The sequence below is a fragment of the Muntiacus reevesi genome, chromosome 14 (genome assembly GCF_963930625.1).
Source record: "Muntiacus reevesi chromosome 14, mMunRee1.1, whole genome shotgun sequence".
NCBI classification, from domain to species: Eukaryota; Metazoa; Chordata; class Mammalia; order Artiodactyla; family Cervidae; genus Muntiacus; species Muntiacus reevesi.
In genome coordinates this window covers 66277163-66304637 of record NC_089262.1, presented here as the reverse complement: position 1 = coordinate 66304637, position 27475 = coordinate 66277163, and the positions used below count along the sequence as shown (strand labels likewise).

General features: G+C 44.6%; 1 protein-coding gene across 1 annotated transcript in view; it reads left to right on the top strand.

The window, feature by feature from the left end:
- The window catches only part of DOCK2 (dedicator of cytokinesis 2), a 459258-nt gene that overhangs the window by 104202 nt on the left and 327581 nt on the right, over positions 1-27475 (top strand). Inside the window, exons 23-25 of the mRNA XM_065905443.1 lie at positions 4615-4723; positions 16623-16693; positions 18778-18884. Coding sequence (XP_065761515.1) covers positions 4615-4723; positions 16623-16693; positions 18778-18884 — 287 coding nt within the window. The remainder of the gene's footprint in view (positions 1-4614; positions 4724-16622; positions 16694-18777; positions 18885-27475) is intronic.

Below are 27475 nucleotides of genomic sequence, written 5' to 3'. Positions count from 1 at the left end.
AGGGACCTCCGTACTGTTCTCCATGGTGGCGGTATCAATTTAGATTCCCACCAACAGTGCAAGAGGGTTCCATTTTCTCTACACCCTCTCTACTGTTTGTAGATTTCTTGATGATGGCCTTTCTGACCGGTGTGGGGTAGTACCTCATTGCAGTTTTGATTTGCATTTCTCTAATAATGGGTGATGTTGAGCATCTCTTCATGTGTTTGTTGGACATCTGCATGACTTCTTTGGAGAAATGTCTGTTTAGGTTTTACTCCCACCCAAATGTTCATTGCAACACTATTCACAATAGCTAGGACATGGAAGCAACCTAGATGTCCATCAACAGATGAATGGATAAAGAAGTGTGGTACATATATACAATGGAATATTACTCAACCATAAAAAGGAATACATTTGAGTCAATTCTAGTGAGGTAGATGAACCTAGAGTCTGTTATATAGAGTGAAGTAAATCAGAAAGAGAAAAATGAATTTTATATATTAATGCATATATATGGAATCTAGAAAAATGGTACTGATGAACCTCTTTGCAGGGCAGGAATAGAGACACAGACATAGAGAACAGACTTCGGACAGTGGAGGAAGGAAAGGGTTGGGCGAATTGAAAGAATAGCACTGAAACGTACACATTACCATATGTAAAATAGATAGCCAGTGGGAAGTTTCTGTATGATGCAGGGGGCTCAACCTGGTGCTCTGTGACAACCTAGAGGGGTGGGATGGTGGGGGGCGGGGGAGAGGTTCGAGGGAAGGAACATATGTATGTCTATGGCTGATTCACGTTGTTGTATGGCAGAAGCCAACCCTATTGTAAAGCAATGATCCTCCACGCAAAAATAAATTTTAAAAAATGCAAGCCATTTCCCCACAGGATTGTTTCTTATTCTTTATAAAGCTTTGGCACCTGTAGATTGTATTTCCACTCGACTGGAATGTGGTATTAAGGTGCTTAACCTGTAAGGTGAATAGCAGGGAGCAGCCCAGACTCCCATGGAGGCAGGTGCCCCACTCTTGGCCTTGTGAGATCTGTGTCATCTCTGCTGTCCTGTTAGAGTTTCAGAGCATGGAAAGAGAAGAGTGCTGAGTTCTGGTCTAGCCCTGCCACTGGTGCAGCCTGTGACCTTGAGCAGATCACGTCTGTCCTGCTGGTAGAAACAAAACTCAAGTTTCCACAAAGCTGAACTCTGAGTAGAAGGCCTTGACTTGGTCTTACAACCTAAAGTCTGTTTGCCTTCCCACCTTAGTCAGTACCATTTACAAGATGCTGGCAAAGCTGAGTCTGCGCCCCACTCAGACCCTCAGTCTCGTCGTCTGCACAGTAGGAAGCGTGGGCCCAGTGCTCGCTGGTCTCCCCAGCAGCTCCTGGTTTAGAACCCCAGGGAGCTGCAGGCAGATGCCTCTCTCACCGTGCAGAATTATGACCGGAGAGAGTTTCAGTGAACCCAACCAGGGCTAATCTAAGTAAAATAGGGAGTTATTGGAAGAATAGTTTGTGCACCTCATAAAATCCAAAATGTGTTAAATAACTAGACACAGGGATGCCGGGAATCAGGGTACCCTGAAATATCTCTTCAGCGAGAGTTCATGATCTTTCCCCCTTGAGCACTGCCTGGTATGACTCCTAACACAGCCCATTTCTGTGTTTTTCTGTTAAAAATGATGAGTTCTGTCATGGACTAGTCAATTGTGGGAGGGGGGTGGGGGCGGGCAGGGTCCACCAGCAGGAGGAAGCTGCTGGAGGCCATTGCTGTGGGCAGTACAGATGGTCCAAAGAAGAGGACCTGGTGGGGTCCCCTGCACACACACGCACCCAGAAGCATACAATTACGTGTGCCTCACAGAGAGGCCATATATAGTAGATAATGATGTAAATAATGATATGTTCACCACGGACAGCCACATCTGGGTGTTAAATGTGGGAGGAAGCCACCATAAACCAGTAACAGAAATTACAGTGTCATTTATTAAATGTTTTCAGGCAGCTGTGGTTAGAGGAAAGAGTAAGGGGTTTCAAGGCAAAAGCCTTGGGGGAAGGACCATCCGTTAGCTTAGCTTTAGGCACAAAGAAGATCTCATAGTACCATCTCATAAGGAAAGTACCCCCGCTGCGAGTTAGGACCCTGCCTTCCTTCCTGCCAGGCTTCTCAGGTGGTGCTAGTAGTAGAGAACCTGTCTGTCAGTGCAGGCGATGTAAGAGACCTGGGTTCTATCCCTGGGTCAGGAAGATCCCCTGCAGGAGGGCATGGCAACCCACTCCAGTATTCTTGCCTGGAGAATCCCATGGACAAAGGAGCCTGGTGGGTAATGGCCCATGTGGCCACCAAGAGTTTGAAATGACTGAAGCGACTTAGTGCGCACACAGTTCCTTCCTTCCTGCCAAACCCCGTCTCATCTTTCCCACTTTGATGGGATTTGGGCAGCGTTCAGTCTGTTGAGAGTTCTTGTCTTTATTTGTACAATACTCCTCTTCAAACAACTAACAGCAGCTGACACTTAACCGGGACCCAGCACGTGCCCAGCAGGTCTCATGTGTGAGCTGGTCTCCTCACAGCACTTGGACGCAGTCCTGGTACAACCTGCGTCCGTAGGTGAGAAACTGGCTTACAGGAATTAAGACCGGTGGTGAGGCATCCCGTCCAGTGGTGGACAAAGTGATGGAGTGGCCAGGCCCAGGAGCCGATGGCCAGGTCTGAATTCTGGCTCCAGCACTTCTGGTATGGAGCCCTTGCGCATGTTGCTGAAGTCATTGATCTGTAAAGTGGGGATAAGGATGGGTCCCTTACCATAGTGTGGGATGAAGGTGTGTGATTTAGTAACCCAGACAGTGCCTGGAGGCAGAGTGATGCTCTGTTATGTTTGCTGTTATTAATAAGGGCTTCAGTTAGTCCTGGGAAGATTAGAGATTGGAACACAGGCTGACCGACTGCAAAGCATATTCTCTATGACAGAGCCTCTGTGATTCAGGACCGAGAGGTGTAGTAGAGGGGAAAAGGGAAGAGGAGAAGAAGGAGGAAGGGGAGGGGTGAGGGAGCACGAAGGAGGGAAGCCTTAGAACTCCCGATTTCTCTCACAGCCTTGCCGCTATGACCTTGAACTAGACACCTAGAAAGTTAGCAGCAATTTCTGGATCCCTGTACTGGACTGAAGCATTCTGGCTTCCCCTTAAGCTTCTTACTTCAGGAGGCTTTAGGAAGGGGCTACTTAGGGAAAAAGAGAAGGAGACAGAGAGAGTGACTAAAAAGAGCGATGAAGTCGGAGAGGAGAGAGAGCAAAGCAGATAAACATACAGACTGACAGAGAGAGCGAATGATACCCAGAAGAAGAAAAACACACACACCCCACTTTGAGACGAGAAAGGAAATAGAACAGGAGCTTGAAGAAAAGCAGGTGAGAGGCTGGGCGAGCATGGAGCAGAGACAGAGCGAAGTGGCGGCGGCGCTGCCCGGCCTGTGACTGCGGGAGGGGACAAAGCCCTGCAGTGTGTGCCGGGCGTATGTGAGCAGAGCGCCTCCCGGGCAGCGGGCAGCCCCGGGCTGGGCTGTGGAGGGCTGTGACAGGACACCTCTTTATCTGAGTGGGGGACAGGCGCGCCCTGCTCTGTGTCTGGCCCAGCATGCCACAGACTCGGCTGCAGATTTTTCACCAGTTGGTGATAAAGGCTTGTGTGGAGAGGCCTTAGGCTGAACAACATGCCAAGGTTGGGCCACAAGGGTGCTGAGACCCGCGGGCCTAAGGACTGATTTTACACCAGGGGATTGTTTCTATAAAAAGTCACCTGTGTACATCAGACAGACTTTGAGAATCTCTGCAAGGGTATCCGGCCTTTGTGTTCATGCTCAGTCGCTTAAGTTACGTCTGAGTCTTTGCCAGCCTATGGATTCTAGTCCGCCTGGCTCTTTTGTCCATGGAATTCTCCAGGCAACAGTGCTGGAGTGGATTACCATTTCCTTCTCCAGGGGATCTTCCTGATTCAGGGATAGGATCCATCCTTAGTAATTACTAATTTTACAGTAGGGTTGATGAAGAATCTCACTTCATAAGTAATGCATTTTTTTAAAAACAATATCAATGTAGGAACTTTATAATCAGAGGAACAAAAGTTTTAAATTAGGTCCTCAGTACACCCCTGAAATGAGAGGGCAGGGAGAATGATATCCCCTGACATACAGGAGATATGACCGTGTTCGTCCCACAAGTGGGCAGTGGCTAAGGGGAAGGGCAGCATGTTTGAAAATATTTCTCCTTGATGCTTCCAAAATGCTTTGAAAACCTGATGACAAATCTCCCTCTGATTCTTCAAGAAGGATGAAATTATTAATGTCCCTTCAGCTTGGACGAGTTTCATTCCTTTGAGATTCTTCAGGGTTTAAATAAAAGGCAGGAGGGGGATGATTTATTATGTCAAGTTAGTTGAATGGTACCTGTTGTGTTTGTGGACCTGGGTTCCCCCTGAGAGGATCATGCAAGCAGCCACTGCTGAACCAGCTCCCGCCCCGTAAGTCCAGATCTCCACCCCTTTCTCAGTTTCAAATCAAGTTTGTAGTTGGCACATTCTTTCAAAGGTATTGCTTATTGGTTTGAGAAATGATTCAGATGTGTCTTCTTTCAGGCTTTACGAAGGCAAGGAGCAGATGGAGTTTGAAGAATCCATGAGACGGCTCTTTGAATCCATCAACAACTTGATGAAAAGTCAATATAAAACAACCATCCTTTTGCAGGTTGGTTTACACTACAAAAGAAAAAAAATCTGTCTTTTCCCTTGGTCATCTGATAGAAAACAGCACGGTGAGATAATGCCTACTTTTGCTTGAATGGGCACAGCCCTGTGTTAATTGAAGGCCTGGACTGGCCATGTGGTACAAGGATCATGAACCCCAAGGGCTCCTTGGGACAGTTTGTTTCCCATTAAAGTAGCAGTGCTTCTTCTTAAATAACTCTGAAACTTTTGCTCCCTGGAAGGAGATAGGTCAAACCTGATCCATTTTTAGTGGTGAGAATAGTTAAGGTGTCAGTCTCTGAAACTGTCCACTTTTTAATCTCAACACTGTAAACTCAGATCCCCTTTGGGGTTGAGAGTCTCCTCAATAAACAAGAGATATTTTGGAGAGAATGGGACCTCTGATTTAGTGGTTCATGACGCATATCTACAAACTCTGTAAATCCTTGAGAAACCTACGTTTGAGAAAGAGTTTAGCAACCAAGAGACTGAGTGAAGAGGCTGTTTCAGGTTGACCTTCATAACTATCACGGCACTAATTCACAAGTGCCTCATGAATTGTGAAGAAGAAAACTCAAGCGCAGTTGATCTAAACCAATGAGTCAATGCACACGACGTCCCGTTCTTTTGATAAGATATCTTTTTAATTGTGAACTTAAATGCCCACTAGCTAGCTATGCCTGGCATTGCCCAGCCTCTGGTTAGAATGAATGAGGTGCTGGTGTTTAGCTAGAACGCAGGTGAGGATGCAAAAGCAGAAGTCTTGGAGTGTCTGTTGCTAACGTGATGGGTTCCAAACTTTGCACAGTGAAATCACATGAGGATCTTGAATACACTCTGATGACTAATTGCCACCAACATACATTCTAATGGAATTGGTATGGAGTGTGACCAGGGAAAAGGGAGTTTAAACATCTCCTCATTTGATTTTCAAAGTTTGGGAATCACTCTGCTAATGTAATGGCTTCCTTTGATTTAACGAATGTTGGTAATGTCTGTGTGTGAATGAGAGTGTGTGTGTGTGTGTGTGTGTGTGTGTGTGTGTGTGTGTGTGTGTGTGTGTGTGTGTGTGTAGGGGAGCTTTGTCTTGTTCATCATTGTATCCTCAGCATATAGAACAGTCCTAGTATATAGTTGATACTTGATAAATATCTGTGAAATGAATAATCCTCAGAAGAGGTGTTAAGATCTCTGTTTCGTATATGTGGAAATTGAAGGCTCCTGTCTGCTAAGGGGTGTAACTAGGATTCAGATCTCTTCCTGCCTGGCTCTAAGGACCATGTTCTGAGCTGCTACATTATACTGTTCTGTACACTACACATTTAGTACCTACTGGGGATATGGGGCTTCCCAGGTGGTGTTAATGGTAAAGAACCCATCTGCCAATGCAGGAGACATGAGAGATGCTGGTTCTGTCCTTGGGTTGAGAAGATCCCTTGGAGTAGGAAATGGCAATCCGCTCCAGTATTCTTGCCTGGGAAATCCCATGGAGGGAGGAGCCTGGCGGCTACAGTCCATGGGGTCTGTAGAGGCTCTTACATCGCATCAAGTCTGAAATAGGCTCCAGGGAAGCTGAAGTGTGAGGGGCAAACAGAGGAGCTGTTTGGCAGGGAGGAGAAAGGAGTCGATGCCCCAGAGAGGTAGAGGTGCCCAGAGAGGGACTACGTGACCTTGAGAAAAACAGGGGAGTGTGTCGTCCCAGAGCTATCGTTTCCAACTTCAGCACCTATTTCCCTGTGATGAGTGACCTGCATTTGGGGGGAATGATTAAAGGGAAGGCAAAGGCAGGAAAAGGAAGGAAAAGGAAGCTGAAAGATGAGCCAGTGAGAATGTCTGGTTCTGAGAGGACCTGGGTCAACAAAATATTTCCTTTTGATCAAGCTGTCTGATTTAATGCTGGATTTAACCTCTCAAGGTCTCTGTTTCCTCATCTATAAAACTTTAGTGTCTGGGTGAAGATCAGATAACCATTGTTTGCAAAAGAGCCAATTATAAAATACTATGCAAATGCAGAGAGCTAATAGGATTATTATGGCTTTGGCATGAGTCTTTTTACCCAGGTTTTGATTGTCTGGGTAGCTGTGTTAGAAAATGGCCTGTTTTCCCTGGGATCTGGGCCAGGTTATGCTGATTTCTCCTCATAGATTTCCACCCCAAGAGCCATGAAAAGGGACTTTGCCTTTTTAAAAATTTACTCTAAGGGCCAGATTTAGCTTCTAGGATGAAATCAATGATGTTTTCTATCTATTCCTATGGTTGTTGAAAGGTTATCAAAGAAGAATATAAAGTCATATTCAAGTATGAAAGAGCAATACCATCTGAAAGAACCAAATGCTCTTTTAGGGCATGAGGAGAGAGGGTTCAAGGCCATATGATGTCAGCAAACCTCACACAAGGGGTCTTCTGCAGACTTTGATATTCACTACAGGAGAATGAGCTTTGGATGTCAAGAGATCTGAGTGGGAAATGGGGCATCCGCGCCTGGGCACGTAGCACTGGGCAAATGATTCCAGTATCCTGGGCTTCAATTATCCTTTTATAAAATGGGAAGCCTAATGTCTGTCTAATTTAGAGGATTATTGAGAGGATTAAAGTAATGCATGTAAAGCATGGTGGGTAAAGCCTGTTACATAGTTCAGTTTAAATAATTTTTAGTCATGTATATCTCTTCCTCCTTTACTTCATCATAAAGCAGGAGCCTTGAGGGCATTTTCAACAGAGTGGAATATGGAAGGGAGTATTTGTGTTTCTAACCTTGTCACATGAAGTCAAGCAGTTTTAGGACATCCAGTTATTCTGTTAGATCAAGAAACAGATATAAATTTCAAGGCGGATAAGCTTTCAAGAACTGACTCTATAAAAAATAAAAAAGGAAGGCAGAGTTTCACCAGTGAAATAGGACAGCATGACTGGAGTCTTGATTCTGAGCCTGCCTGGGGTAGAGTAGGAAAGAGTGCTGTACTCTACTAGTAATGTCTGTCATAAGCTTTGGGAGAGAGCGTGGAGAATGCCAATGATTGACTTTCCCATTCAAACCTTACACTTCCAGCTGGGTAGTGGCTTAGGTGGAAGCCCTAATTCATGCCTGCCTGAGTTCAGAGTTAGGTCCATCACGTTCAGTCTCAGCTTTGCCCATGTGAATTCTCGGACCCAAGCTAGTTATTTCTCATGTCTGAGGCTCATCTGGCTTTTGTGAATTGCTTTCTGTGGTTTTCCTTATTGTTCAGAGATGCATGTCAGTATCTCACATGAAACTGGAGAATTTAAAGCCAGCTATCCAAAGAGGGTAGAAAGAGCATTAAAAGCATCTTTCACTGATTGAGTATCGATTGAGTATCTATTGTGTATCAGGCATGAACCAAGCTTTAACATGCAGTGTTTTCAGTCCTGCCAGAGGTCTGCAGGGAATCGTTGTCTTCATTGTCCACAGAGGCTCATAAGGTTAAATAATTCATCCTAAAGTGTACCTATTCATGGTGGTAGAGCTAGAATTTCAATCCACCCAGGTCTTCTAACGCCAAGGTTAGTATTCTCTAATCCACAAAGCATGGGTATGGTCGGGGCTTTCTGGAATGGGTGGTATGCTCAGGAGTCCCCGTGTGTGCCAGCCCTGTGAACGTTGTTGATAAAGCTGGTGGCAGGGTGGGATGGTCAACATCTGACACTTGTGAACTGGATGCAGCTCAAATGTGAGTCATGGCCATTTGGTGACGTTGTGCAGATCCTCCATTGTCCTTTAGATTGTGGTTCTTTATCGTTCTCCAATTTGATGGTATGAGTGGAAATACATAAGCAACTCAATTACAGAGTCTGCTCCCTTGGCCACTCTGATTGTCACAGATGCTAATATAGCCACTGGAGCATCCAGGAAGCAGAGGCCTCTGCCTTTTGTCTCCAGAACCTGAAACAGTGACTGCCACTTATACGCCTTTCAGCTGGAACAGTGAAAGAACTAGCTTCCACTCTTTTATGTTTTAGCATTTGTTACGTGCGACACATTGAGCTAAAAGCTTTATATATAGTTAGCTCATTTGATTTTTTTAAAATAACAAACACCTTATTAGGCAAATACTCTTCTTATCTCTACTTTACAGATGAGGAAATGGAGGTTTAGGGAGATTGAGTAACTTAATCACAGTTAAGAAGTAGCAGGTTACTTGAATCTAGGCTGTATAGTCCAGAGCTTGAGTTCCTAATCACCAAGCAGAGTAAGGCTTCATTAAAGAATTGAATCTTTTGGCAAAATGCTACGTGGTTAAGCAATAAGCTCCTAAACAGCAGTACAGATGGGCAGATGTCTGGTCTGTAGTCACAAATTCGAGCTAATTAACGAGGCCTCTTTCTTTCCTCCCTTTTCATTGTTAACTTTTGTAAAATATCCAAAAGGCTGAAGCAAGGGAAGAATGTGGTTCATTCTTGGGATGTGGCCTGCAGGCTGCATGCTGAGCCCACGGTGGGAGAAGTGAGACTCATGTGTAATAGCAAGAGCTGGAGTTTCCCCTCAACTTGTTAATGATTGGAATGCTGTCCCATTTCCACCATCTGCTGCATACTTAGAGGTGGTGTTTGAGAATGTGGGGTTTATGGAGGGTAGGTGGAATTTTGTTCCAAAGGGGCTGCTGGAGTCACACTGATGGTTCACATTTTTCATTTGGTCGTCACATCAATCTTATAAAGTAGGTGACTTTATTCCCCTCAGTCTCCTGATGAAGAGACTGGAGCATAGAGAGTGAATTTCCCCAAGGACAGGCAGATAAAAGTGACCCATTGGATCTGAACTTGGCCTCTTCAGCCAGCCCTTTTAAACACTGAGCTCTCCTGCTTCCTGCTAAGCTTCAGGGGCCAGCACAGCTCTGGGTTACAGAAAGCTTGGAGACGTGTGTCCCCAGAACCTGTTGGTCCCTCTTCCCTTGCCTTGATGATAATTCCCAGGATTACCAGCTCTGGTGAAGTCCATCTGAAAGACCAGTGACAGGGTTGAGTGTCTGGGGAAAGCAGATGTATTTTCCTCAGGGACAGCTCAGCATCTCTAAGAAGACGGCTTCTTCTGGTCAGCTATGGTGAATCTGTGTGACAGTGCCTGTCCAGTTTCCAGGGACCTTGACTGTCCATCATTTGACTAAAATAAAAGGATTGTAAATTGGTGGGATGGGAATATTGTCAGAGTTCTTGAATGAGGAAGACACCTAGTGTTCTAGTATAACTTTGCATCATTGCAAGATATATTCTTTTGCACTAGAAGTCTGTCTCCTGGCACCAGTCCTGTGCAATCTTACTCTGTGAAGCAGAGCGGGGCAAAGAGAGACAGACCAAGAGAGATAGAAAGAGAAAGACAGAGGGGGTAGGGGAGAGAGAGGATGATAGATGAGGAGTCTAGAAACAGAAGATAAATTCCCTTTGAGTTTGAGGGAGTGCAGCTGTGTGGTTTTGATTTTTCTTGTTATTCTTAAACATTTGCTATGCACTTGCAGCCGAGGATTATCAGCTCTGCGGTAGTCCTTCTGGATAGAAATCATCACAAGTGTTCTGTGACTCCTCTTGGGACAGTAAAATCACTACTGTTTGATTCGGGTCGGGCTCTCTTCTTGAGCACTGTACCTGGCTTCTGGCAGAGGTACTTGGAACTGATGTTCATCTGGGAGATTCACTTGGAGCCACATTATGAACTAATTACTGATCTGGAAAATGTTTTCATTTTCTTGGCCTTTCTTGTAACCCCCATGTATGTGGTGAGAAGGACTCTTGAGGCATATCAGAAAAACGGTATCTTCTTTCAAAAGCCATCCTCATAGGGCTTCCCTGATGACTTGGTGGTAAAGAATCCACCTACCAATGCAGGAGACTCGGGTTCGATCCCTAATCGGAGAAGATCCCCCATGCCTCAGAGCAGCTAAGCCCACGTGGCTCAACTATTGAGAGCCTGGGGCCTCAACTACCGAAGCCCTCAGGCCCTAGAGCCCGTGCTCAGCTTCCAATGAGAGAAGCCACCACAGGGAGAAGTCCAAACAGGAGTCGCTGCCCCCGACTCACTGCAAGTAGAGAAAAGCCCTGGTGGCAGTGAGGATGCGGCGCAGCCAAAATAAACATGCATTTTAAAAAGTTTTCCTCTTAATGGGGAGACTTTTCTCCATCTACTTCCTCCCTGAGTTCAGCTTTGTCTCCTCTATTAGAACTTCCCCACTTGCCAAGATGGAAATTTTCCTAAAGCAGAGTAGGCAGTAGCAGAGCATACTGGCCAGAAGCCAGTTGGGAAGAATTGAGTATGTATCTTTGCTGTGTGGCTTTTTGAAAGTGCAAGTCACTCAGTTGTGTCCGACTCTTTGCGACTCCATGGCCTATGCAGTCCGTGGATTTCTCCAGGCCAGGATACTGGAGTCGGTAGCCTTTCCCTTCTCCAGTGGATCTTGCCGACCCAGGAATCTAACCAGTGTCTCCTGCACTGCGGGCAAATTCTTTACCAACTGAGCTATCAGGCTGTGGCTTATTAGCTGTGTGTATTCTGGCAAGTTATTTTACCTCTCTAGCAGAATGACAGTATTTATTCCTAGAGTAGCAGTAAAAATGAAGTGAGATCATGCATGGATAAAGTTTCCACTAATGGTTTGCTACTTGGATTAATATATATTAATCCAAATATATATTCATATACATGTATATGCACACATATATGCGTAAGAACACCTCTGCTATGTTTTTCTTAAATATTATATATGATATAGGGATATATACTGTGGGATAGGGCTTCTCTGGTGGATCAAACAGCAAAGAATCCGCCTGCAATGTGGGAGATCTGAGTTCGGTCTCTGGGTCGGGAAGATCCCCTGGAGAAGAGAATGGCTACTCACTCCAGTATTCTTACCTGGAGAATTCCAAGGACAGAGGAGCCTGGTGGGCTACACTCCATGGGGTTGCCGAGAGTCAGACATGACTGAGTGACTAACACTTTCATGTTTTTTCACTGTGAGATGAAAGCAATAATACAACAGTAGTGGTTTATGTGTGGTAGTACTATTTACGAGAGGAAAAATATTAACAACACAGGAGCAACATGGGTCCCAGGAGGCCAAGGGGTCTAGAAAGCCAGGCTGTTTCTCGTTCCCAGGCCTTAGAGACTTGCAGCAGATGGAGACCCGGCGGGACTCGTGCTGAGCTCCTCTGCCTCCCGGGGGTGCTCGGTGGTGGCGCCTGCTGAGCTCACCTGCTGTCACACGCTCAGGTGTGTTGGGGCTGTGTGAGGGCGAGGGCTGTAGGCAGGCCCCCAAGGACTAGGACAGCAGCCTTGGCAAACTTCCATCCCCTTTGGGAAAGAAAACCACAGGCCCGCCACTTCTCTGTGAGGCCGCCTGGGTCAGATGGAAGTTTAATACTCCGCAGCCAAGTTGGTAATACCCTTGGAGTCTCAGGATGTGAAGCACTCAGTTTGTTTTACTTTATCACTAGCCCAGGGCTGGGAGGCTGGGAAGATGGGCTCCTTCTGAAGTAACCCTCGTCCCCGTCCAGTTCCTCCTCACTCACAGCTAAAGCACCGAAGCATGAGTGTGCATACACATGCCTGGTGCCTGCTGCTCTGCAAAATCACGCCAAAGCCCTGGAATGACCTGCAGCGCTTGAAGGCCAGCAACTTGCTGCAGACACCGGAGTCCTGGTTTTCCCTGACTTGCTGAGGATTTCATTTGTGTTTTTGTTCCCTCACTTTGGTCTTAATTATGTTCTTAATCGATGGGCCCACAATATTCTTTGTCCAAGTACTGGGCAGTGAGCTGGATGGTGGCAGAGAAGTGAGGAGGGGGAGTTACAGCACACACACTTTTGGAGGCCTGCTATGTGCTGGGCTTTACAGTAGGTGCCAGGTATGCTTTATTTGCCATCATTCCCTTCTCTCATTTGTCCCACATGAAAATGCTGAGGCTTGGGGAGTGAGGAGATGGCCCTAGGTGCTTGCAGGAGCTGGGCGGAGCACTGGGAATCCCCCACCTCAGGTCCCTGCGGGCCTCGAGTAAAGGAAGGAACTATGTTCTGTGTTTCTCAGCCTAAGAGGAAAGGAAGGAACAGTTTGTTTGAATGCTTAGACCAGCCTTCATCAGGGCATGTGCCTCAGCATGTGGCGTCTCTTTAGGATGAGGAGATTGTAAGGGGCAGTTCATGGGAGAAGTGCAGCCCGCAGGTGTGTTTGGTTTGGCTAGCAGTGTTAAAACAAGTGAGCAAGAATGCCTCATTCTTTAGAGTGTAGGTTCCACACACCTGATCACTTCCCACTGGCCTCCGCTCTTCTTATTTCACTTCTGTCTGCTGCTTGCCCAGCCCTGCAGGCATCTGCTTTTGCTGTATCTTGATGTTTCCTGATACAGATGGTCTGACCAACTAGACTGGAAGGCACTGTATATGATAATTGCCTGGAGGAATGTCATAGTGCAACTTAACATATTAAAATTCAGAGAAGTTCTGCAAAAAAAAAAAAAGTGTCAAAACTAAAAAAATGCACCTTACTGGCTTATCTTCGCTTAAACCAAACTTTCCCCTGATTGTTTGATTGCAAATCCTTTCCCTCCCACAGAATACCTAACACCATCTTATAGGACAAGGGTGTCCCAGTAGAGCCTAGTTTTAGAAACATTTGCTCTGGAATCTTATTATCTCTTGTCATCTTGATTTGAAAGAATAAAGAATATATCTTCAGACATAAATTGCAATAACTGTAAAGAAAAGGTCTGATGCATCTGACAACATACAAATTAAAATCCTTCTGTGCAATGAAAGATATGATAAACAAAGCTAAAAGAAAGTAACAGTCAGCTACAGGGGAAGTAAAAGAAAATTCTTACAAAATATGTTACTGCAAAGGGGTTAATATTAATGATATATAAAAGAATTCCACACCAATAAGAAAAAAAATCACCCAAAATAAAAATGGAGAAAGAATACAAGCAAGTAGATAGTAAATATTTGCATATGTGCTCACTCAGTAAGTCCAACTGTTTCCAGCCCCATGGACTGCAGCCTGCCAGACTCCTCTGTCCATGGAATTTTCCAGGCAATAATACTGGAGGGGGTTGCCATTTCCTTCTCTAGGGGATCTTCCCAGACCAGGGATCAAACATGCATCTCTTGTTTCTCCTCCATTGACAGGTGGATTCTTTACCACTGTGCCAATAGTAAGTAGACTTGTTCAATAAATATAGAAAAGGTGCCCACCTGCACTAGACCCAAAGAGTTGCAGTTAACAGCTGCAAATTATATATCAGGTTGACAAGATTAAACAGATTTGCATACTAGTGTTAGCAAGTTTAAGGAAAGTGATCACTGCTTCTTTCTAAGGTAATATGACAGATTCTCCTTAAACATATATGTATATACATTGGTGTGTACATTTGCATGTGTGTACATACATCTGATGCACTAGCTCCTCTTCAACAGTGCATCCATCCCTTTGGGATTCTCAGAGACACACAAATATATGTGTTTAATATTTTCTTGTCACTTATTTTACAATAAAGAGAAACTACAGATAGCAGGGAAAGTGTGATAGTGAAAGTGTTAGTCACTCAGTCGTGTCTGACTTTTTGTGACCCCATGGATTGTAGCCCACCAGGCTCAGCTGTCCATAGAATTCTCCAGGCAAGAATACTGGAGTGGGAGAAGGCGAGGGTGGGACCTTTCGAGAGAACAGCATCGAAACATGTATATTATCTATGGTGAAACAGATCACCAGCCCAGGTGGGATGCATGAGACAAGTGCTCCGGCCTGGTGCACTGGGAAGACCCAGAGGGATCGGGTAGAGAGAGAGGTGGGAGGGGGAATCGGGGTGGGGAATACATGTAAATCCATGGCTGATTCATGTCAATGTATGGCAAAAACCACTACAATATTGTAAAGTAATTAGCCTCCAACTAATAAAAATAAATGAAAAAAAAACTTTATTAAGATTAAAAAAAAAAAAAAGAATACTGGAGTGGGTTGCCACTTCCTTCTCCAGGGATCTTCCCTACCCAGGTATTGAATCTGGGTCTCCTGCATTGCAGGCAGATTCTTTACTGTCTGAGCTACCAGGGAAGCCCAAGATAGCATGGAGTCCATTAGTAAGGAGAACTTGGTGTACCCACATGAGTCTTGTTATGCAGTGGTGGGAAATGAAGAGTGCACTCTATGAAATGATGGCAAAAATCCTGGTGGTACATGGTTAGCTGCAAAAAGCAAGTTATAGAACTGTGCACACACATACGCATGCACAGGCACATACATGAAACACACACAACACACACACGTTCATGCATAGAAAGCAATCAGGACTCATTGCAACATTGACAGTGACCTCTTCCGAGCTGAGCAGGAGGGATTGGGGCAGAGATGGAGTTACAGGGCTTCAGGGATAGTTTTCCTACTAATACTTGTCCGAAATTTTAAAATAACAACCATATAAGTCTGACATGCAAAATTAATAAATAACAAGAAGAATAAGCATGAAGGCAAGGAGAGAGAGAGTTGCTATTTGAGTGAGGTGGGCGTGTAGCTTGAGGGTTACAAAGAGTGGCTCTGTAAGCAGCCTGTCTGACTCTCCCACTTGCTAACTTTGTGACCTAGGTATTAAATCTTGATGCCCTAGAGGTTCCTGATCTATGAAAATAGTGTGTCCCTTGTGGGAGGAAATAGGGTTTAATAAAATTATCTAACAGCATGGTGTCTTCTCTGAGAGCATTCGGTGTACCATAGTCATAATGGTTATCCATGTTCACTAAGAAACTCAACTGTATATGGCTAGGAGGAAGAGTTTATTTAAAAAAAATAATTTTCACTGTTTTAATGTTGGTTTAATTGTAAAACAGTGATTGTTTTTGTATTAGTCACTTAGTCCTGTCTGACTCTTTGTGACCACATGGACTGTAGGCCCCCAGGCTCCTCTGTCCATGGCGATTTCCCAGGCAAGAATACTGGAGTGTGTTGCCATTTCCTTCTCCAAGGCATCTTTCTGACCCAGGGATTGAATGCGTGTCTCCTACATTGGCAGGCGGATTCTTTACCACTGAGTCACCAGGGAAGCCCTAAAGGATGATATTTGTTGACTACAGAACATTTAGAATATGCAGAAAAAGAAAACGAAAAGAAAGAAAATATAAAGTGCATACACCTACCAGATTTTTAAACATTATTTTCCAAATAGGTGACTTACAACTCTTTTTGTAGAAATTACAGTCTACTCTGTTGTTTAGCAAATGGTGCTGTTTTACGAGGCCCTGGGTGTGTTTCCCACCTCTGGATGCATCAGTTACCTCACACAGTGGGAAAAAGTCCATCCACTATAATGCCCAGTTTTCCTAATCCAGCTAGTAGATTCAGAAATGTGCCCACGATTGTTCTCAAATTGGCCAAGGAGATAAATTAGAAATAGAACTCAGTCCATGCCATCCTTACCACCAACAGTACAACTCAAGCACACTGTCTTTCAATGATGATAGAAGTTACCCTTTACACAGCATCCAAAATGTGCCTGGCTCTCGGCTGGATGCCTCATTTATATTATTTATAATCTTTGCAATCCTGCAAAATAGGCATTATTTTCTCTATTTTATAGACAAGGAAAATGAGAAATCGGGGAGGGTAAGTGTTTTGTCCAAAGTCACATGGCCACTAAGGAGTAGAACCAGGATTTGACTGTAAGTGTATATAACTTCCAAACCTATGATTGTTCTACTATACATTTCTAGGCCCTTGAAGATAGAAGAAACTCACATATCTAAGGTTTCAATCTACACGTAGAGTTTGAGTTGCTGAAGCAGTACCCAGGATGTAGGCGCATTCTTCCTTAGTCTGTGTCCTGTTGCAAAGCATCCTGGCCACCAGGCAGAATTGTTGGCAGAGTCGTTGGCCGTGGACATAACGCACGTTTATTTTACTTTCTACCTAGGTGGCAGCTTTGAAATACATCCCATCCGTCCTCCATGATGTGGAAACCGTCTTTGATGCAAAGTTACTCAGGTGAGAGCTGATGCTGTGCTTCCCGGGCTCTGCGGCCAAGCCGGGGATGCAGAGAGGGAGGAGGCTTCTTGTGGGGCATTCCAGACGGCACTCAGCATGGGGACAGAGGGAACAGGTGGGCGGAGCTTCCCCCAGGGACTTCAGTGTGCGATTGTTATATTTTCCTTTGTTTCTGTCAGATTTGGGGAAAACTAGCTGTAAAATAAGCATCTTTTTTTGATTGATACCAATGATAAAGAATTGTATCATTGATATCAGTCCTTGGTGGCTTAAAGAATCTGCCTGCAATGAAGGAGACATAGGAGACGTGGATTTGATACCTGGGTCAGGAAGATCTCCTGGAGGAGGAAATGGCACCCTACTCCAGTATTCTTGCCTGAGAAATCTCATGGACAGAGGAGCCTGGGGGGCTCCAGTCCGTGGGTGGTAAAGAGTCAGACACGACTGAGCACGAGTGCATGCACAATGATAAAGAATATGAAACATGTAGGTTAAAAAACTTATGTTTAGTGGAAATGTCTCCCTTTCACCTGGGCTTGAAGGTTTTTGGGGTTCCAGTCTTTGCCCTGTAAGCCCTGTGGTTACAAATAGACAACCACCGATGCATACGTAATGGCATAATGAGATGGACTCCCTTTTACTTTTTCCTCCTTCACCCCATTCCTTTCATGAGAGGAGCACATTATCTCAATATGCTTATGCCATTTGGGGGCATCTGAGCCAGATATACCCTCTTTTTCCTTTTCCCAAATTCACTTAAGTTGCAAGATAGCATATAGAAAATTAAAACAAACTTTTTGGCCATGCTGTGTGGCATGTGGGGTCTTATCTCCCTAACCAGGGGTCGAACTCACACTCCCTGCCCTGGAAGGCACAGTCTTAACCCCTGGACTGCCAGGGAAGTCCCTAAAAACCATTTATATTGGAATACCTTTAGATTTAGAAAAGAGCTACAGAGATAATATATGGAGAATTCCTACATACTTCTCACTAAGCTCCCCTTATTCACATTTAGACGACTACAGGATAGTTACCGAAACTAAGACATTAACATTGGCATGACTCTATTCAGTGCTTTCCAGACTTTATTCAGCTCTCATCAGCTTTTCCACTGTTCACATGAAGATTTCTGCTGGCTTCTCATTCTTCTGGTCTCAAGCTGAATGTTGTCCTCTTGGGGAAGCTACCTCTGAATATTGTAAATAAATTAAATTCTTCCCTTAACTCCTGTACCATTACAACTCCCTATTCATTTCATTGCATATCCGGCCCTGTATTGATTTGCTTTCTTTTGTGTTGTACATTGACCTTCATTAGGATGTAAGTTCCATGCCAATGGGGACCAAGTCTGTTTCTATTCTATCCCCTCTGCCCTGCACTTTGCCTGTCACATATTAAATAGATGCTTAATGAGGATTTGAAAGAAATGAACACAATGAGCTTATTTTGGAAAGCTGACAGGGGTTATAATTTTGTTTCAGTGGCATTTTTATTTTCACTTTATTTGGAAAGAGCTGTCTTCTTTTTCATATTCCAAACTTGTTCTAATCTACAACTTTTCACAGATTTTTTTTTTAATTAGGACCTTTTTAAGATATCTAAAACATTACCAAGTATAAAACATTAGAAAAATAAAATGGTATGGAAATGAAATTAGAACCTGGTTTTAAACCCTTGTTTCTTTGATCCCTTAACTGTGTGACATTGGAAAAGTTAATCTTTTTAAACCTTACTTTTCCCACTTGTAAAATTGAGGTAAGCATTGGATCTACCTCCTAAAGCTGTGATGTTTCCATGGCGCAGTAGATGTCAAGTGCAAAACATGTGCCTGAGGTTGAGGTTCTTGATGTTATTTTCCGATTTTCACACCTTTTTGAGTGCGTGTTGGTATTAGTATTCAACATCAAGACCAACTATGCATGTTTACTGAAGGCATATCATGCATGGGGCAGGGGGAGGGGTGGCAAAGGGAGCAAGGTGTGTGCTGTTTCTGCTTCCACAGCCAGCAGGCCGGGGAGGACTGGTCAGGAGGTGGCAGGCCTTGGTTTGATGACTTTTCCGTGCTCCTGTTTTCCTGCCCTTAGCCAACTCCTCTACGAATTCTACACGTGCATCCCCCCTGTGAAGCTCCAGAAGCAGAAAGTCCAGTCCATGAATGAGATAGTCCAGAGCAATCTCTTTAAAAAACAAGGTGAGTGTGAAACATATTGGCTGGTGGGGGGTGCCTGAAACCCCACGTGTCCATCACATGCTGCCCAGTTACCAAATGTGTCTTCTCTAAGAACTCCCTTAGTCTGAATGAAGGGGGAGAGTAGAAAGCAGCTGACAACTTAAATATCAGAATTGAAATTAATTTAAAGAAAACATAGGCTGTGCTATTTGTTTTTCCTGAGAAGTTTTAATAAGAGGCTAGATCTGGAGTCATTTTCATGTAATTTTTGTTTTCAGTTTGGCCATGCCGTGTGGCATGTGGGGTCTTAGTTTTCCATCCAGGGATTAAACCCCTGGCCCCTGCATTGCAAGCACGGAGTCTAAACCTCTGAAACACTAGGAAGTCCCATCTGGAACTCTTTTGCTGTGAGGTTTTTACTCTACAGGAGAGGAAGTAGGTAACTTTCCAGTCCCTTCACGGAGGCACCAGTTCCTCTGGTCTCCTGTTGGGTTTGCTTCCAGGGGCACTCACTGTATAGGCAAGCAAACACATGTATGCGGTAGAGTCTCCTGGTCTCGTTCTATTACTCTCAGAGGAGCGTGTTACACAGCCACTCTGGACGTTGCCTTTCTCCATGTAATGGCGTTTCCTGGAGAGCAGGGAAAGACAGTGGACTTGTGCAGCGGTCGTAGTCAGAACTCACCCAAACTGATCTCTGGTGACCATCAGTCCCCAGCCAGCACCCCCAGCCTCAGGGCTCCCTGCTTTTGAGGGGATGAACTGGATGGCCCCACATCCTCCAGCTATGAGTACATAGGGCTTATATGTCAATATTCATGATTTCCTGACACCACTCCTTTTTGTGAGATTGAAAAAGATGACTTTTGAGGGTCAGTTCTGTTCTCTGTACCCTCATCTCAAGGCTTTCCAATTTGAAATTCCTTTCTGTTCATGCTGGTGTCAGTGATACAATGAGAAGCAAATGGTGCAAGGAACAAGGAGTCTTAAAAAGCAAAGGATCAGTCATCACCTATCTGGGATTTATTCAGAGTGAGGCTTGAATATTTATGTAAATTGCTGGGTAATCACAGAAACATTCAGGAACCACTTCATTGTAAAGACTTTTCCCCCCTAATGCCTGGTTAACATGGTGCATCCAGAATTGCTGCCTGAATCCCATCCCATAAAGAGTAGATCATGGGAAGAAAGATGATCTTGTGATGTTTATTCATGCCTAGAGTTTGCTGACCATTTAGATGATGTGTGACATGGTTTGTTTGTGCAAGGTGCTTTGTGTAGGTGATTGGAAACTATTCTTGCTAAGACTAGTTATATGTCTTGTATTACTGTTTTGTTTTTTTTTCCAAGTGAGCCTTTCTCAGGTTTCACCTTCTGATTTCCATGTCAGAATGAATCGCCCTCACACTGAAAGCGTTGAAATATGCCTGCCCCTGCAGCAGCCCCTTCTTGGCTCTCAGGTGGTGTCACTGCAGAGGTGAATCGAGTCCCGTCACACGTCCCGTGTGACGAGGGCGACTCTTGCTACAGATGGTGCTGCCCAGGCAGCAGGGAGCAGAGCTGCTTGGCTCCTTTCATTGTTCGGAGCTGCTGTCATCAGCGCCCCGCTCAGCGTCCAGGCCAGATGGAACGGCAGCGCGGTCCTGGTTTGGGCATGTGGTGTCAGTTCCAGCCTGCTGGAAGTCCGAGTAATTCCTTTACTGGAGTCGCATCTCCTGGGCTGATGGTGGCCCCTGAGGGTCAGCATAATCACAGGACAGGCTGGACAGCTGCTGCCCACCAGTCCTGCTGTCTCTGCGTTTGAGTCAGTAAAAACCCTCTGATTCACACTGAGCGACAGAAGGCCCGCCCCAGGGTTGTACACAGTCACAAAAGCAACGCACAATCCTCACCTTTACATACACACAGGCTGGAAGTGGGTGAGCACAGAGCCCAGTAGGGGCCACCTTAAAAAGGCTGCAATGTATAATCCGTCAGTCCTTCCTTAGTGTAGGTGTGGAAGCAGTGTGGTCTTATGCACAGCTTAAGGGTAACTCCTCTCCCACTGTTTACTTGCTAAGTGAACCCTCTTACAGAGGGATTTCCCTGGTCATCCAGTGGCTGATACTGCACGCTCCCAATGCAGGGCCTGGTTCAGTCTCTGCTCAGGGAACTGGATCCCACATGCCACTGCTAAGAGATTGCACACCTCAACTCAAGATTCTGCATGCCTCAACTAAGACCTGGCACAGCCAAACAAACACACACATCAATCAGTCAATAGTTTAAAAATAATCTGAAAAAGAATATATATAGATATATGTGTAATATAGAATTGAATCATTTTATGTACACCTGAACTAATACAGGTATAATACAACTAAGTACAGTTGATTGTAAATCAACTGTCCTTCAATTTAAAAAATAAGCATAAATTAAAACAATAACCCCAAGGGAAACTTCAGCTCAGGCTGCTCTTTAAGTCCTCAGGTTCCAAATGAAAACACTCTGATTTTATATGCACACACTTACTGGGTGTCTGTGGCTCTTGGGTGAATGTCTCCTTTATGCCTTGAAGTAAGATGAGTATGATTCCTTGGCCGGGTCTGAACTAGGATGAAATCCCTCCTGTTGTTCCCCCTGGAAGGTGTACTGTGCCTCAGGGACACAGTTTACCTCGAGCCTGCACTTATTTAACTGCCAGATGTGCAAACTGCCTGGAGTGTTGTCGGTGACGTTAGCTTGTACTCACAGCCTTGAACACTTGTACTGACATCAATACAAGGAGCCAGGAGGCTTTTAAGCACTTTCCAAAATGTTGGCAGACTATCCTGTTGGCTTCTCTTCAGGAGGATCCTATGGAAAAGAGGGAGAAGGTTTACTGGTTAAGTGCTCTGGTTCTTGGGTTGGATTCCTGGGTTCAGCCCCTCATCAACTGGGTGACCGTGGGAAATTTACTTAACCTCTCTGCTCTTCAGTAAATTTATCTGCAAAATGGGAAAAATGATAGCAATATCTTAGAAGATTGTTATGTGGACTGACGAGACCAACAGTGCATCTAAAATGCTTACCAAAGCAATGTAATATCTCATACTAGGTGAGCAGTGTTATTACGGGTGTTGTGGTTATTATTTCTGCCTCTCCTTTTATTTTTCCAACTTGTAACCATCAGATTCTTTGCAATAAGGGCATCCCTTCATAGTTGATAGTCACACAAAACCCTAAGTTACGTTTCCTTGCTCCCCTGAAAGCTGAATGTTTTTCTGTAGGGTCTGAGAAAGATAGGACTCACTGAATATAAAGGCACACGAAGTGTGTATGCACTTGCTATCCTGGCTTTACTGGCTTTTCCAGCTTCTGTCTCATTTCCCTAGAGTGTTTCTGTACAGGGCCTGGGTCACAGGTCGGCTGAGACATCTGTGGTCTGTCGCCTCGTTGTCCGCCCTGCTCTGGGCCCCAGTGCAGTTACGTGGTCTGGGACACCGGGCAGTCGTCTGTGATGCTTTGCTCCCTGTGTGCTCAGTTGCTCAGTCGTGTCTGGCTCTTTACGACCCCATGGACTGTAACCTGCCAGGGTCCACTGTCCACGGGATTTCCCAGGCAAGAATACTGGAGTGGGTTGCCATGCCCTTCTCCAGGGGATTTTCCCAACCCAGGGATTAGATCCGAGTCTTCTGCATTGACAGGCAGATTCTTTTCCACCAGCGCCACCTGAGAAGCTCCTTGGGGCTATTTTAAAACATGTGCATGTGCGTGTGTATACACACACACTTTTTATTTTTATTTATTCTTTTTCTCTTTTTATTTTATTTTATTTTTTTTTATTAATTGGAGGCTAATTACTTCACGACATTTCAGTGGGTTTTGTCATACATTGATATGAATCAGCCATAGAGTTACACGTATTCCCCATCCCGATCCCCCCTCCCACCTCCCTCTCCACCCGATTCCTCTGGGTCCTCCCAGTGCACCAGGCCCAAGCACTTGTCTCATGCATCCCACCTGGGCTGGTGATCTGTTTCACCAGAGATAATATACATGCTGTTCTTTCGAAACATCTCACCCTCACCTTCTCCCACAGAGTTCAAAAGTCTGTTCTATACTTCTGTGTCTCTTTTTCTGTTTTGCATATAGGGTTATCGTTACCATCTTTCTAAATTCCATATATATGACACACACTTTTTAAATCTTGCTTCTTTCATGGAGGCAACTAGCCTCCATTTGCGTCAACATTTATTTGACCTGTGACCCTGAGCAAATTTCAAGCCTTTCCTTTCAAGCCTCAATTTCCTCATCTGTAAAGTGGGAATAACCAAAGTGAGCCTCACTGGGTTGTTGTGCAGTGTCAGTGGCATAATGTGACCTGTTATCCTGGAGTGTGAGGGCCTCAGGGGTCACCAGCATCCAAGGTCTTTCAGGGAGGGGCTCGCCCTGTGCGAATGACTTCAGGATTCAGTGGGAGGAAAACTGGGAAATTGATGGAGACAAAATTCCTGTTGCTTCCAGACTAGCCTGGTGGTTATGATGGGAGATAGGATAAATAGGTATGCCCCAAGAAAACTCTGAGGGGAGTCTGCGAGAAAACCAAACCTTCTGTGCCTTTGGAACAGATTTGTCCCTGTGAGAACCTAATCTCTAAGTAATGTGTCTTTTTAGTCTGATGCTAATCAGATGTGCCATCTGCTTCAGTATAAACTGCTTTGGGATCCACATTGCTGGCTTTCCTCTATTTCCAAAACAAAGAGGGACAGGGCGGGGGCCAGGAGACAGGGAGTAAGACCAACAGGGAGACAGAGATCTGAAGGAGATCTGACAGACATTCGGAAACTCTTCCAAGTGTTTGTTTTCAGCGACTGTAATTTTCTTTGAAAACTTTATTGAGAAGTCATTCTCTGAACTCAAGCATCCTGTTTTTCTTTTATGAAGATGTGGTTTCCTTCTTCCCCCCTCTTTTTATCTGCTGCCCACACTACCTGGAGCTGCTGGGACCCCCACTCACAGTGGGTCTCTGTGGTGGGAGGGACAGACACCCCCGTCCAATGCCCTGAGGGGGCGGCTGTCGTTTCTAATTATCACATCGCTGCAACACTGGGCTGGAGTAGAGAAAAGTCCTCTCACTCTAACAGTTATTACTTTGCTTGATGAAATGTCACATCTCTGAGCCTCCAGGTTCCGCATCTGAAAAATGTGAGTAGGAATATGGGCATTAGAATATGAACTTTTGATTTAGGAAATCCTTGTTTGTGATCCTGGCTTGATCACTTACTAACTGTGTTCCTTGAACAAGTAACTTCTTTGAGCTTTCATTTTCTTTACCTATGAATTAGGATAATGCATGTTAAACAACTACCAGAGGGCCTGACACAGTTGCTGCTTATTTAATAAAGACATCTCTTGCATCCACTGTGTGACAGAAATAACCACAAGAATAACAATGACATCAACAGCATCCTAAAGGGAGAGACATATGATCATTCTAGAGCCAGACATCCTGGAATGCAAAGTCAAGTGGGCCTTAGGAAGCATCACTACGAACAAAGCTAGTGGACGTGATGGAATTCCAGTTGAGCTATTTCAAATCCTGAAGATGATGCTGTCAAAGTGCTGCACTCAGTATGCCAGGAAATTTGGAAAACTCAGCAGTGGCCACAGGACTGGAAAAGGTCAGTTTTCTTTCCAATCCCAAAGAAAGGCAATGCCAAAGAATGCTCAAACTACTGCACATTTGCACTCATCTCACACACTAGCAAAGTAATGCTCAAAATTCTCAAAGCCAGGCTTCAACAGTATGTGAACCATGAACTTTCAGATGTTCAAGCTGGATTTGGAAAAGGCAGAGGTACCAGAGATCAAATTGTCAACATCTGTTGGATCATAGAAAAAGCAAGAGAGTTCCAGAAAAACATCTACTTCTGCTTTATTGTCTACGCCAAAGCCTTTGACTGCGTGGATCACAGCAAACTGTAGAAAATTCTTCAAGAGATGACCTTTAAGACCACCTGAACTGCCTCCTGAGAAATCTGTATGCAGGTCAAGAAGCAACAGTTTGAATGGGACATTAAACAACAGACAGGATCTAAATCAGGAAAGGAATATGTCAAGGCTGTATATTGTCACCCTGCTTATTTAACTTATATGCCCAGTACAACATGTGAAATGCCAGTCTGGATCTTCATCAAGCTGGAATCACGATTTCCAGGAAAAATATCAATAACCTCAGATATGAGGATGACACCACCCTTATGGCAGAAAGTGAAGAAGAACTAAAGAGCCTCTTGATAAAAGTAAAAGAGGAGAGTGAAAAAGTTGGCTTAAAGCTCAACATTCGGAAAACTAAGATCATGGCATCTGGTCCGTTCAGTTCAGTCCAGTCGCTCAGTTGTGTCCAACTCTTTGCGACCCCATGAATCATATCACGCCAGTCCTCCCTGTCCATTACCAACTCCCAGTGTTTACTCAAACTCATGTTCATCGAGTCGGTGATGTCATTCAGCCATCTCATCCTCTGTCTTCCCCTTCTTCTCCTGCCCCCAATCCCTCCCAGCATCAGGGTCTTTTCCAGTGAGTCAACTCTTCACATGAGGTGGCCAAAGTATGGGAGTCTCAGCTTCAACATCAGTCCTTCCAATGAACACCCAGGACTGATCTCCTTTAGGATGGACTGGTTGGATCTCCTTGCAGTCCAAGGGACTCTCAAGAGTCTTCTCCAACACCACAGTTCAAAAGCATCAATTTTTCGGCACTCAGCTTTCTTCACAGTCCAACTCTCACATCCATACGTGACCATTGGAAAAACCATAGCCTTGACTAGATGGACCTTTGTTGGCAAAGTAATGTCTCTGCTTTTTAATATACTATCAAGGTTGGTCATAACTTTTCTTCCAAGGAGTAAGTGTCTTTTAATTTCATGGCTGCAGTCACCATGGATTTTGGAGCCCCAAAAAATAGAGTCTGAGACTGTTTCCACTGTTTCCCCATCTATTTCCCATGAAGTGATGGGACCAGATGCCATGATCTTAGTTTTCTGAATGTTGAGCTTTAAGCCAACTTTTTCACTCTCCTCTTTCACTTTCATCAAGAGGCTCTTTAGTTCTTCTTCACTTTCTGCCATAAGGGTGGTGTCATATGCATATCTGAGGTTATTGATATTTCTCCCAGCAATCTTGATTCCAGCTTGTGCTTCTTCCAGCCCAGCGTTTCTCATAATGTACTCTGCATATAAGTTAAATAAGCAGGGTGACAATATACAGCCTTGATGTACTCCTTTTCCTATTTGGAACCAGTCTGTTGTTCCATGTCCAGTTCTAACTGTTGCTTCCTGACCTGTATATAGGTTTCTCAAGAGGCAGGTCAGGTGATCTGGTATTTCCATCTCTTTCAGAATTTCCCACAGGTTATTGTGATCCACAGTCAAAGACTTTGGCATAGTCAATAAAGAAGAAATAGATGTTTTTCTGGAACTCTCTTGTTTTTTCAATTATCCAGCGGATGTTGGCAATTTGATCTCTAGTTCCTCTGCCTTTTCTAAAACCAGCTTGAACATCTGGAAGTTCACGGTTCACATATTGCTGAAGCCTGGCTTGGAGAATTTTGAGCATTACTTTACTAGCGTGTGAAGTTAAAGTGAAGTCACTCAGTCGTGTCTGACTGTTTGTGACTCCATGGACTGTAGCCCACCAGGCTTCTCCATCCATGGGGTTTTCCAGGGAAGAATACTGGAGTGGGTTGCCATTTCCTTCTCCAGAGCATCTTCCCCACCCAGGGATCAAACCCAGGTCTCCTGCGTTGAAGGCAGACGCTTTACCCTCTGAGCCACCAGGGAAATCGATGAGTGCAATTGTGTGGTACTTTGAGAATTCTTTGGGATTGCCTTTCTTTGGGATTGGAATGAAAACTGACCTTTTCCAGTCCTGTGGCCCCTGCTGAGTTTTCCAAATTTGCTGGCATATTGAGTGCAGCACTTTCACAGCATCATCTTTCAGGATTTGAAATAGCTCAACTGGAATTCCATCACGTCCACTAGCTTTGTTCGTAGTGATGCTTTCTAAGGCCCACCTGACTTCACATTCCAGGATGTCTGGCTCTAGGTGAGTGATCACACCATCGTGATTATCTGGGTCATGAAGATCTTTTCTGTACAGTTCTTCTGTGTATTCTTGCCATCTCTTCTTAATATCTTCTGCTTCTGTTAGGTCCATACCATTTCTGTCCTTTATTGAGCCCATCTTTGCATAAAATGCTCCCTTGGTATCTCTAATTTTCTTGAAGAGATCTCTAGTCTCTCCCATTCTGTTATTTTCCTCTATTTCTTTGCATTGATCGCTGAGGAAGGCTTGGTCCCATCACTTCATGGCAAATAGGTGGGGAAACAATGGAAACAATGAGAGACTTTATTTTGGGGGCTCCAAAATCACTGCAGGTGATGACCGGTCAATCCTAAAGGAAATCAGTCCTGAATATTCAATGGAAGGAGGTGATGCTGAAGCTGAAGCTCCAATACTTTGACCACTTGATCGAAAGAACTAACTCCTTGGAAAAGACCCTGATTCTGGGAAAGATTGAAGGCAGGAGGAGAAGGGGATGACAGAGGATGAGATGGTTGGATGGCATCAGTGACTCAATGGACATGAATT